Below are 13,783 nucleotides of genomic sequence, written 5' to 3'. Positions count from 1 at the left end.
CAAGATAGATAAACCCTTAGCCAAAGTAACCAAAGGGCACAGAGAAAGTATCCAAATTAACAAAATTAGAAATGAAAAGGGAGATATTACAACAGAAACTGAGGAAATTCAAAAAATCATTAGATTCTACTACAAAAGCCTGTACTCAACACAACTGGAGAATCTGGAGGAAATGGACAATTTCTTAGACAGATACCAAATACCAAAATTAAACCAGGATCAAAAAACCCCTAAAGAAATAGAAGGAGTCATAGATAGCCTTCCGACCAAAAAAAAAAAAGCACAGAACCAGATGGTTTCACTACAGAATTCTATCAGACCTTCAAAGAAGGTCTTAACGCCAATACTCTTCAAACTATTCCACCAAATAGAAACAGACAGGACACTACCCAACTCCTTCTTAGAAGCCACTATTACGCTGATACCAAAACCACACAAAGATCCAACTAAGAAAGAGAATTTCAGACCAATTTCCCTTATGAATATCGATGCAAAAATACTCAATAAAATTCTTGCTCACTGAATCCAAGAAGGCATCAAAACGATCATCCACCATGATCAAGTAGGCTTCATCCCAGGGATGCAGGGTTGGTTCAATATAAGGAAATCCATAAATGCTATCCACTACATAAACAAACTCAAAGAAAAAAACCACATGATCATTTCATCAGATGCTGAAAAATCATTTGACAAAATTCAGCATCCTTTCATGCTAAAAGTCTTGCAAAGGACAGGAATTCAAGGCCCATATCTAAACATAGCAAAAGCAATATACAGCAAACCGGTAGCCAAGATCAAACTAAATGGAGAGAAACTTGAAGCAATCCCACTAAAATCAGGGACTAGACAAGGCTGCCCTCTCTCTCCATATCTTTTCAATACGGCTGATAAACAACTTCAGCAAAGTGGCTGGCTACAAAATCAACTCAAGCAAATCAGTAGCCTTTATATACTCAAAGGATAAGCAGACTGAGAAAGAAGTTAGGGAAATGACCCCCTTCACAATAGCCACACACAGCATAAAGTATCTTGGGGTGACTAACAAAACAAGTGAAACACCTATATGACAAGAACTTCAAATCTCTGAAGAAGGAAATCAAAGAAGATCTCAGAAAATGGAAAAATCTTCCATGCTTGTGCATTGGCAGGATTAATATAGTGAAAATGGCCATCTTGCCAAAGGCAATCTACAGATTCAATGCAATCCCCATCAAAATCCCAACCCAGTTCTTCATAGAGATAGAAAGAGAAATTCTCAAATTCATCTGGAATAACAAAAAACCCAGGATAACTAAACCTATTCTCAACTGTAAAAGAACTTCTGGGGGAATCAGTATCCCAGACCTCAGACTTTACTACAGAGCAACAGTGATAAAAAAAAAAAACTGCATGGTATTGGTACAATGTCAGGCAAGCAGATCAATGGAATAGGATTGAAGAGCCAGAAATAAACCTACACACCTATGGTCACTTGATCTTCAACAAAGGAGCTGAAAGCATCCAGTGGGAAAAAAATAGTCTTTTCAACAAATGGTGCTGGTTCAATTGGAGGTCAGCATGCAGAAGAATGCGAATCGATCCATTCTTATCTCCTTGTACTAAGCTCAACTCCAAATGGATCAAGGACCTCCACATAAAACCTGACACACTGAAACTAATAGAAAAGAAACTGGGGAAGACCCTTGAGGACATGGGCACAGGGGAAAAGTTCCTGAATAGAACACCAATAGCTTATGCTCTAAGAGAAAGAATTGACAAATGGGACCTCATAAAACTACAAAGTTTCTGTAAGGCAAAGGACACTGTCCAAAGGACAAAACGTCAACCAACAGATTGGGAAAGGATCTTCACCAACCCTAAATCTGACAGAGGGCTAATATCTAATATATACAAAGAACTCAAGAAGGTAGAGCCCAGAGAACCAAATAACCCCATTAAAAAGTGGGGTAAGGAGCTAAACAAAGAATTTTCACATGAAGAACTTTGGAGAGCTGAGAAACACCTTAAGAAATGTGAAGACCAAAGCGTGGATGCTTCAGTCCTTCTTAGAAGGGGGAACAAAATAATCAAGGGAAGTAGAGGGTGGGAGGGACTTGGGAAGAAGAGAAGAGGGGAAGGGGAAAGAGGGAAGAATCTGGTATGGGAGGAGATGGAAGAGATGGACAGAGCGTCAGGAAATTGAACAGCAGTGTGTAGCAATGGGGGATGAGGAATTCGGATTAGCAACTAGAAAGCCCCATATATCAGTAAAGCAAGAGCTTCCTAGGACCCCAGGAGGATGACATTAGATGAAATACCCTGCAAAGGGGAGGGGAACCTGTTGAGACTATATCCAGAGGTTAGTCTTGGCCACCTTGGTTAAGGGATGGTGCCACCCACCCATCTCTAAAATTTTAACCCAGAATTGCTCCTGTCTAAAGGAAATACAGGGACAAAGAGTAGACCAGAGACTGAAGAAAAGGGCATCCAGAGACTTCTCCACCTGGGGATCCATCCCACATTCAGATACCAAACCCAGGCACTATTGTGGACACCAAGGAGTGCTTGCTAATAGGAGCCTGTATACAGCTGTCTCCTGAGAATCTTTGCCAGATCCTGACTAATACAGATGTGGATTCTCACAGCCAACCATTGGACTGAGCACAGGGACCCCAATAGAGGAGTTAGGGGAAGGACCGAAGGAACTGAAGAGGCCTTATCTGGCATCAAAGGGAGGGGAGGCCCTTGGTCCTTTGAAGGCTTGATGCCCCTGTGTAGAGGAATACTAGTGTGGTAAGGGTGGGTTGGGGAACACCATTATAGAAGCAGGGTAAGTGGTGATGGGATAGGGGATAACATTTGAAATGAAAATTTAAAAAAATCCAATTAAAAATGTTCAAAAAATAAATCTTAAAAAAAAAAAGGATGGAAGACACTAGAGAACCTGGGACTGAAAATATTTAGGAGACAGAAAATTCTAGCAGGCCACCTAGCTGGAACCATACTGTAGGTCATAGGACAGGAACCTGATGTTGAGAAAAGTGACCTTTAGTTCACATCCACAATTGTCATAGGCTTCTAATCTAAAACCATAGGATAGAAAGTAAAATTGACAGTCAGGCTTTAACAAGAAGCAGGAGGTTTGGCTAAAGAACCTAGGTCTTTGTTTTATATCTGGACATAGAACTACTCGCCATATCTACGTGCTTGTAAAGGACACCCAAATTGGGAGTTTCAAGCTCTGTTATAAATGATTGACAGCTATAATGTAGGAAGTATTAAAGTGTGGGCTTAAAGATTCCAGGTTCAGTCTCAGCAGCATAAGCATTAAAGAAGTAAATAATTAGAAGTATTGTGGGGTCAAAAAGTGTGTAACCTGGGCTAGCCTGGAACTCTCTATGTAGACCAGTCTGATTTGGGACTCATGGAGACTTGCTTTTCTCTGCCTATTCTGTGCTGGAATTAGAGTCATGAGCCACTATTGCACAGCTAAATTGGTTGTTGTTGTTGTTGCTGCTGCTGCTGCTGCTGCTGCTGCTGCTGCTGCTACTGCTGCTGCTGCTGTTGTTGTTGTTGTTGTTTTTGGTTTTTGAGACAGGGTTTCTCAGTTTGTAGCCTTGGTTGTCCTAGAACTTGCTCTACAGACCAGGCTGGCCTCAACTCAGAGATCTCCCTGCCTCTGCCTTCCAAGTGCTGGGATTAAAGGTGTGCACCAACACCTCCTGGTCACCTAGTTGTATTTTTTGAGACCGTTTTCCTACATAGCCTAAATTGGCTTCCAACCTGAGGTCTTCCCCCCTCAGCATTCTAATTTTATGTGTATTTTGTGTGCATGTATACAAACACACACACACACACACATCAAGCACCATCAGCTGCTTGGTGGAGGCTGATGTTATTCAAGTTCAGAGTTTTATAGTTGCTCAAGTATTTTGAGACATGAACCTGCTACATAGTCCAGACTGGATTCATAGTGATTTCCCCTTCCCCTCCACTGCAGGCTGAGATGAGCGGCGTATGCCATCCAAAAGGATACATGCCACAAGTAGCTCAGAGTGTGGACTGCTTGGCTCAGTTCCTTAAAAGGTGACTGGACATTATAGGGACCTGGGTTCTTTTTATAGTATAATTACACAGATGCAACATGTATTTTAGTAGTTTAGTTGTTGGCAGCCCATGAGTACACACAGATTTCAGGATGTAGTGGTTGGTATATACCACAGTATCAGCAACTCTGAAGGCTGAAGTTGGTGGACCGTGAGTTCAGGCCAGGACTGGATAGTTCAGGCTGGACTATATATGACACTCTTGTCTCTTGGGGTGGGAGGCAGGATATTATATTATTTACCTTATCAGGCCTAGTTTATGTTGTACATATGCATGCTGGTTTGAATAAGTTTAGCCCTCACAGATTGATCTGTTCCTATGCTTGGCCCACAGAGAGTGGCACTATTAAGAGTTGTGGCCTTGTCAGAGGAAGTGTATCGCTGTGTAGTTGAGCTTTGAGGTGTCCAATGCTCAAGCTCTGCCCAGTGTGGAATTCGGAGTATTCTCTTGGTTATATTCAGATCAAGATGTACAACTCTCGGCTCCTCCAGCACCAAGTCTTCCTGCACGCTGCCGTGCTCCTCACCATGTTGATAACGGACTAAACCTCTGAAACTGTATGCTAGCCCCAATTAATTGTTTTCCTTTATAAGAAAAAATCCCTGGTAGTACATAGTTTTGCAAAAAAAAGAAGCATTGAAAACAATATTGGAAAATAATGCTCAGTGGCTTTGCTGTCAAGTTCTCAATGGGCAGAAGACTGAGAACTAGGCCTAAGTGAAAGCCTGGGGACAGCCAGGATAGTATGTGGATAGGGACTACAATGTATGTTGTATTACTTCTGTGTAAAACTAGCTTTAATTTTATTTATTTATTTTTAAATGTAGGAGTGCTGTATGTACACCTACGTGCCAGAAGAGGGCATCAGATCCCTTTATAGATGATCAGGAGCCACCCTGTAGTTTCTTGAGACTTGAACAAATGACTTCTGAAATAGCAGCAGGTCTTAGCCATCTAATCTTGCCTGGCAGTGTAGCACACACCTTTGATTCCGGTACTGGGGGGTGGGGGTGGGGAGGGCGGTAGGATCTCTGTGAGCACAAGGCCAGACTAGTCTACAGCACGAGTTTCAAGACACAGCTGCACAGAGAAATCCTGTTCGAAAAACTAAAAATAAATAGCAATCAATCCTCTGTAGTGCAGTGCCTTTTCCTTATTAGGGAGGGGTAGGGAAGTTCTGGAGGACACCTCTAACCCTCCCCCCTCCAAAATACCCCCAGCATCTAAGGTACCTATACTGTATAGAAAACCCCAGAGCATTCAGAATTTGACTTCCGGGGTTGTATCTTTTGTATTCTCACTGAAAATATCAGCATCCAATAGGTGCCCCTCCAAGGCAATCTGAATGCCATGTTGAGCACTGCCTTTGCACACTGCTACATTTCTTCCATTTGTGAAATTTGCAAACAAATCAAATACACCATGAGATGTAGAAGAGAGTCCACGTTCTGGCGGGTGCACCTCTCTGCCTGGTGCTCTGCCAGCCCTGGAGAATTCATCCTCTTTCGGGGAAGCCCAGGCTAGACCGCTCCCTTGGACTCGCTCTCTTTTTCCGCCTTAGCAGGTGTGCTGCCTGCCCGGGCCCCACGAGCTCTTGCCGTCCAACTTCACTTTCGCTTTCGGTGCCGGGCGGCAGAATGGCGGTGGTGGTGAAGGTGAGGCGGCTCGGCCCAGCCTGGTGGAGCGCTGGGCCCGCATGGTACCGGGCTGTGGGCAGCTGAGGGTGGGCTCTGGCCCCGGTGGAGGACGGGGCTCGAGTGGGCAGGACGGGCGCGGAGGGTCGGGAGCAGGAGTCCGAGCGCGCCGCGCCGAGGAGCGGCGGCAGTGCGCCGCAGGCTGGCCCTGCCCGGTCGGTCGGCAGCCTGGAGAAAGCCTAGGCTGCGAGGCCCGCGCGCTTGCCGGCCAGAGTCACTGTCAGGAGCTGACCACGCTCCGCATAGCTGCTGGAGTCGGGCCCGCGCTCCATTCCACTAAAGCCTGATGGCGGCCAGAGAGGACAGGCCTGTGGAGAACACCTTGAGAGTATTCCCAGAGAAGTGAAGAAGCTCTGGGGAGGGCAGGGAGTGTCCGGATGGCTCCCCCTCTTGCTCCTGGATTCTCTGCTGGATCGGTCCCCACTTCCACCCTGCTCCCCTCCCCCTCCTGATTCCTGTCCCGGGCCGAATTCGTATCCTAATCCTGATCCCTATCCGAATCACGCCCCTGCTCCTGCTCCCATGGCTACACGCGGTCTTTGTAGAGAAAGCTTTCTTTGAGCTTGTTTGAGCAAAATGAGTGTCTTTTCTGGTATGTTGCTGGACTGGTTAATTTCCCAAGAGGAAGGGAAGGAGCAAGAGAACACACTTTGTTAAGCTTTTGGTGACAGTTTTGGTAACCGGGTTTGGAAAGAAATACTGTGTTTTCTTTTGAAAGTCAGAATTCCTGTCAGCTCCATATATGGTCAACAATTTAAAAAACTTTTTTAATTGGCCACTGTTGTCAAAGCTCCCACCTCCACCCCTTTACTGATCAGATTTGGAAATGTACTTGAATCAGCAGCTTTTTAAGGTGGACTCAAGAGGGAAATTCTAGTATATTTACATAGTTTTAACTCTGCATTGAAATAATTTGTCAGACGTGACGAGCCATTTTCAGTGCATGTTAACTTTACTGATTACAAAAGTTTGGATCATACTGGGGGCAGTTTGAAAGCATATGTGTTGCTGATTGATTGTTTTACATTCAGTGTCCTAAAACAAATGAGAAATCATTCAAACAATTACCTTTAACTTCCCTGAGGAGCATGAGAAGTCAGGATCACCACGTGCAGCTTTCATAAGATTTCTAAAATGGCACACTCTCTGGCTTGAGCTAAGTTAGGTGATAGAGTTTACCACACATTGTGAATGGATAACTTCAATTTGATCACATGAAAAAGGAAAGTATTTTACAATGTTCTTAAAATTAAAACAAAACCTGGAGTGGTATGACATGATATCTGTGCTAAAAGTCCTCCTAGAAATTTTATTTGGGAGTCTTCTTTTAGACATCAAAGTTAAACATGTTAATAAATGAACCCACAATTCTTTCTCCCTTTAAAAGTTAATTGTGTTCTAAGAATAGCCACACAAGCCACTGAGACACCAATTTCATTCAGGTATGGATGGTTTATTGAATGCACACTCCAAGAATGATTTTAATCAGGGATGCAGCCAGGAGTCAGGATCCAGAACTGTGACCTCAGACGGTCCCTAGAACCAGTTTTTATATGGGAAAAAACAAACAGATGCATTTTCAACATTTACAACCTTTGCAATGTTTAGGCTATCTTGACAAAGCAGCACTACCTGACCTTTAAGCTGATAGGGTGAGTCTAGAGGCAAGGACCCTAGGAGATCTCGAAAGTCCTTGAGGTTCCTGACTCAGCGCACAAAGTGTTTTTGCCAGGGCAAGGAACAATGTCCGGGAGGTCAAGTGAAGGCTAAGAGCTACAAAATGAAGGTTGAGGTGACATGGCAGAGCTAGCGTCAGGGTTTAATATTTAACAGTTTTACTTCTAGGTTTTTCTAGTTCATGAAAAGACACTGATGCCTATTTGATATTCATTCCAGTCTTTCTTAATAACTGCTCTCTCTTCCACCCCAATGCCCAGCTCCTCATAAACACACAGTAGTCCCACTCTCTTGTAGATTTATCCCTCGGCCTTCCCTCTTGTTGCTTTCAAATCTTTTTGCAACACAAGAGCTAAAAGTACTAGAAAATGACCTAAGATTGGTTGCGATTACCTCTCACTGTACTGAGTTTTATAAAGCCCCTCTCATGTAGCTGCTGTGGGAAATCTGAAGACCATTGCATTATTGCTTTCCAGCAGTCTCCAGTGCAGAAAGTTCTAATTTTAAATTCTGAGTGGGCAGTGGGTAAGAATGGAAAATGAGTGGTCAAGGGCAACACACCAACTTCTGTGGTAGTGTCCTTATATATAGCTATTAAAGAATAGAGCCTGTATTTAGAAGATTTTTACCATGCCTTGCCAATAAAATCCCTGGAAAGTTTGTTGTTTGTTGTTGTTTAAGGTGATTATTAGACCATATCACTATATATCCCCATTTAATTATTGTCAATAAGTATCTAGGTCTCAGGTACTGGAAAGGGTCATATATACACAGTTACATACATCAGAATGTCTCTAACCAGCATTATTCCAAAAGTAGTAAATATTTTAAATTCCCTTTCTTGTGCTATAAGTATTTCTTGGAAATACTCTTCATTGTTTTTGTTTCTTGAGACAGCCTCACTGTGTAACCCTGGGTAGCATATTTTAATATGCTGCATAAGCTAGAGTGGCCTTCAGCTTGCAGTAACCCTCCCGATTCTGTGTCCTGTGTACTGAAGGTACAAGCACATCTAGCTGGTGGCACTCCTCAGACCCACTACAAAGCATCACTTGACTTTAAAATTTTGACTTTTATTTTAGCTGAAAGTAACAGACATGGGTGATGTCAATTTGCAGCCCATATAATTAAAATACTTATAGCTCAGAAATCTAACTACATAAGCAAATAGGTGGTGAGTCTACTAGAGCTGGAGGACAGAAAGGTAAATGAAAAAAAAACCAAGAGACTGAAAAAAATCAAAGATTTAGTCGTTTTTAATGCTATAAAACTGTTTTGTGGGTGATGTAAATATACAGCCAGATCTGAGAACCTTTGTATCTTAGAATGAAAATTCCCATGGGACATGATCATTTTTCAGGATCCACATTTCTAATTTGAGTGCAAATATCCAGCAGCCAGAGGGGTTTGAGGGAATTAGAACCATTCTCTTGAGCTTTTTATTTGGAACCTTTCTTCAAAAACTGATAGAAATGGGTTTGTGTAAGACATAACTATGTAACCATGCTTGATTATGGAGGATAAGTTTCAAACATTCATAAAGTTCACATATTCTTTATATCCCATGGCTTTTATAGTACAACAAAAATGTGGAGTTACTTCCAGTAGGCTGTTAGTATAATCTTTACATAAGTTCTCTTGAGGATAGTCATTTTGCCACAAGTCTCTCTGGGATACAATTCATTCCATATGGATTGCCCAGCCTATGGTTATATCACCCTTAACTCACCTGATTTCATCTCATCTAGGAATTAAAGTACTTGGGTGGAAGACCATAGTAATTCTTTTTCTATGTTCTGTCTTCCAAAAGTAGTGAACTTACCCCACATGCAGCACTTTTAATTTCACACTTCTTTCCAAATCTGACATGTCCTTCTGGGCTATAATTAGATGCTGGCCTTGCTTCCTAGAGTCACTGCAGCTACACTTACTCTCTTGCTTTGTAAATGACTCTTATTTTTCCCAATACCAATACCCAGCTATTATTGTTGTTGTTATTAAAACAATATACCACCCTATGTTGTGCTTTCTATTTATACATGAATAGCCAATATCTTCTCTATCTTCTGGGGATTACTGGGATGCAATTCTGTCTCCTACTGCAGAAGCTGAACAGTCTAGATTCTTGCTGTTTCTTTGCCCTGCTTAGTGTTGTGAACACATCATTTCATTTCAGACAAGTGAACTTTAAGCTGGTGAACCTCTTGAAGGGTCATTGTCGAAATGGCTGCAGCAGAGCCAGCTTCTGACTCTAGGGCAGTAGAGCACAATAGGACAACCCTGAGATTTAATGTGTATGAACAATGGTTCTTTGATCACATTCTGCTGTAGCTCTGCCTGACTGCCCTTGCCTGTTTTATGCCCAAATGTCCATTTATTAAGTTACTCTAGACACTCTAATATTTCCTCTTTTTTTCTAGAGTTTGACCTATTACTTTGTGATTTTATTCTAGTATATTACTTTAACTAAAATCGAGTTAAAATTTGAATGTCAAATGATTCTTTCTAGTGGGTCTGAATCCAGTTTTGCATGCAATTCCAGTACTAAGAGGGAAGAGGGCTTATGGGGAGGGGGGAATTGGGAAAGGGGAAATCATTTGGAATGTAAACAAAGAATATATATATATATATATATATATATATATATATATAGAGAGAGAGAGAGAGAGAGAGAGACAGAGACAGAGACAGAGACAGAGACAGAGACAGAGACAGAGACAGAAGCAGAAGGACAGCCTAGTTTATGTAGCAAGTTTTAGGTTACCCAGATATACACAATTGAGGTCATCTCAGTAAAAATAAAAAGAATGAAGAGAGCTCCCAAATGGCAAATGGAAGGTGATTTTAAATATCTGGAACTTTTGGAACCTCCCATCTGTGTCTGATGATGCATTTTGACATGATGTCATAATAACATTGAATATAATAATATTTGCTTTTCTATATTTTGTTTTCATTGTGCCTGTAGGTAATTTGAGCAAGAAGATGGTGTCTCTGCTCCTCAAATAGTCAACTTGCAAGCATGCCTTCTCTTCTTTCCCTAGTATTGACTTTTTTAGCTGTGTCATCTTCTTGGTGTCAAAATAGTGAAAAAGTATTTCCAAATGCTAGTAATGGGGCCCCATTCCCTTGGAATAACATGAGACTTCCTGAGTATATCACCCCAATTCATTATGACCTCATGATCCATGCAAACCTCAGCACTCTGACTTTTTGGGGGAAAACAGAAGTAGAAATCACAGCTAGCCAGCCCACCAGCACCATTATCATGCATAGTTACCAGCTGCAAATATCTAAGGCCACTCTCAGGAGAGGAGCTGGAGAGATGCTGTCTGAAGAACCACTGAAGGTCCTGGAATATTCTGCTCATGAGCAAGTTGCACTGCTGGCTGCCCAGCCACTCCTTACAGGATCTCTGTACACAGTTATCATCAGCTATGCTGCCAACCTGTCTGAGAGCTTTCATGGATTCTATAAAAGCACCTACAGAACACAGAAAGGAGAAATGAGGTAATGAACAGGTATTTTCTGCTTCAAGTGTGTCCACACTAAATGTATATTTAGATGTGGTTCCTTTCAAACACTCCTTTCTTGCTTAATTTTGTTCATATTATCATCTTTATACTGTTAAAAATGATTACATCTTCTCCCTTACTTTTTTTTGCCTTATTTTTTCCATTCAATTTTCTTCTTTTCAGCTTTGGAAGAGTAGATATCTATTTGCTCATATAATTATATTTCTGAGCTATAATAAATTACTTAATTCTTTTGAGTATGCATTACTTTCCTGGGGCTCCTGTAATAGGTGCCACGAACTAGGTCCTTTAGAATAGCCTTGATTTTCTCCTAGTTTTGGAAGCAAGAATGTTGAAACCAAGCTGTGATAGGCCTGTGTTCCCACTGACTTTGAGTGCAGTCCCTTCTTGCTTTTCCCTAGAGTCTGGTGGTAGCTCTTCATCCTTCACAGTTCTCGATGAAGAGCTACATTCCAGCTCTGTTGTCTCCTGGTCCCTCATAATCCTCTCTGCACCTTGTGTGTCCAAAATACAAACTTCGAAATTAGAATGCCAGTCATATTGCTTGAGGCCCAGTTCAGTATCCTCAGTTTAGCTTTATTTCCTTGGCAAAAGTCTGTACTAACTTGTAGCTATAGTTGCCAGGGTATGTTGGTATTTGTTGTTGGAAGTACAGCAGGAAGGTCCTTGAGCCCACATATCTCCAGGGAAAGCAAGACTATTAAACACCAGATTGTCTTTCTAATGGGAAAGATGAAAAACCTGTTCTTCCATCTAGAGCACTAAGAATTGAAGGTTATTAACAACCTGGTAATTTGTTTTATCTGTTGTGCCAGGCCTACAACCAGGACCAGAGGTGGCAAATAGCCAAAATTATCTTTACACTATCTGGAAACCAGGACAGACCCATAGGCTCTTAAGCTACTAAAAGTATTACATCTCTAGAAAACATCTTGGAAGAAATGACATGTAACCTGAGTTGTTTCAATGTAATTATGTTTTCCTGGGTAGTGGAGATTATACTACACCAGGAAACTTTTTTCCCAATTATGCTGGGCTTAAATACATTGGGAATAAACTACCTGTTTCTAGACTCCCCTGAATCTGATTCAGGTTGAAGAAATCAGTCTGCACTGGTTTTCATTCTTATCTCTTCCTGGGGATCAAATCCCTGCCAGGATACCTGAAGGGACCCCCTCCCCAGTTTGCAAGCTATCCAGGTATCCATAAGGTTACTGTCTAAAACCAGTTTGTCCTGTTAAGCTTTCATGCTTCCTTGCCTTCTAAGGGAACATACAGAAAAACATAAAACAACTTGAATGCTTCACTATCTGAGAGACTGCTTATGTTTCTCAGAAACTGAAAGTCACACTGTGCCCCAAAAGCCATTGACTCTAACCTGAGAAGCCTATGACACATACTTCACAAGACAGCTACGCAAGTCTAGCTTCTTGATTCTCTGTGGAGTTATTTTTTATAGTAGTTTATATTTTTATTTTTTATGTATAGGAGTATTTTTGCCTGCATGTATGTTTGTATACTGCTTATGTGCCTTGTGCCCAAGGATGCCAGAAAACAGCACTGGCTCCCTTAGGGCTGGAGTTACAGATGGTTGTAAGCTGTCATATGGACCCGAGTCTCCGAAGAGCAACCAGTGCTCTTAACCATTGAGCCAGCCATCTCTGCAGTCTGTAAATTAGGAATTTCTCTATTTACTTTTTATTTTTATTATTTTATTTATTTTATTGAGGCAGGATCTCACTTTGTAGCTGAGGCTGAACTTGAACTCTCAGATATTCATGAGCCTCTGCTTCTCAAATGTTAAAATACATGTGTATTATCACACCCGGCCTGTTTGAGAAGATCATATGCTAAATTTCAACATCAAATTTTCTTTGTAGATGATACTGATTTCATATTACTTTGGTAAGATCAAAAATCAAAATCAGATTATTTCAAGAAGATTGGAAAGCCACCAGGAGATACCTTTGCAGACTTATTCCTGGATATTCAAGTATTGTTATTATATATGAGTAAACTCATATTTTATGCTTTAGAAGTAAACTTTTTTTTATCATCATGATCATGTCAGTGATTTTATTGAAATATGTCTATTTAATATCTAATAGATGGAAATTAAGTTGACTCAACTTTATAATACCAAAAGCTTAAAGAATATCCTTAAAAATAATGTAAATAAATATTTATTAGAATAAATATCTAGAAGTAAAGCCAGATTCTACAACATTTTGAAAACTCTCAAAGTTTTCTTCTGAGTAAAGGAATGTTTTAAGAGCCAAAAGCTAAAAATATCTCCCTTACTTCTCATTTGTTTTTATTTTACTTATTCAGTTTACATCCCATTCACTACCCCTTCCTAATGACCCCCTCCCACAATCCTTCCCTCCCATAGCACCTTCCCTTTTCCTCTGAGAAGGTGGAACCACCTCCCCACCTGTTCCCTTCCAGTTCTCCCAGCATGCTGGCACATCATATCTCTGCAGGGCTAGACTTATCCTTTCTTACTGAGGCCAGATAAGGCAGTCCAGATAGAAGAACATATCTCACAGACAGGCAAGAGCTTATTGGGATATCCCCTGCTCCAGTTGTTTGGGACCCACATGAAGACCAAGCTGCATGTCTGCTATATATGTGCTGGGAGACCTAGGACCTGCTTGTGTATGTATGCTCTTTGGTTGGTGGTCCAGTCTCTGAGAGCCAAAGTGTCCAGGTCAGTTGACTCTGTTCGTCTTCCTGTGGAGTTCCTATCCCCTTTGGAGCCCATAATGTATTATCCAATTTTTCCATAAG

The 13,783-nt window shown here is 41.4% G+C and overlaps 1 protein-coding gene across 1 annotated transcript in view; it reads left to right on the top strand.

The window, feature by feature from the left end:
* Positions 1–5,562: 5,562 nt before the first annotated feature.
* Positions 5,563–13,783, top strand: part of Erap1 (endoplasmic reticulum aminopeptidase 1) — a 33,202-nt gene continuing 24,981 nt past the window's right edge. Inside the window, exons 1-2 of the mRNA XM_052159568.1 lie at positions 5,563–5,741; positions 10,426–10,967. Of these exons, the coding sequence (XP_052015528.1) occupies positions 10,480–10,967 (488 nt within the window). The 5' untranslated portion in view covers positions 5,563–5,741; positions 10,426–10,479. The remainder of the gene's footprint in view (positions 5,742–10,425; positions 10,968–13,783) is intronic.

This window comes from Apodemus sylvaticus, chromosome 16 (genome assembly GCF_947179515.1).
Source record: "Apodemus sylvaticus chromosome 16, mApoSyl1.1, whole genome shotgun sequence".
Lineage (NCBI taxonomy): Eukaryota > Metazoa > Chordata > Mammalia > Rodentia > Muridae > Apodemus > Apodemus sylvaticus.
The sequence above is the reverse complement of the archived record's forward strand: the minus strand, read 5'-3'. Positions and strand labels throughout refer to the sequence as shown.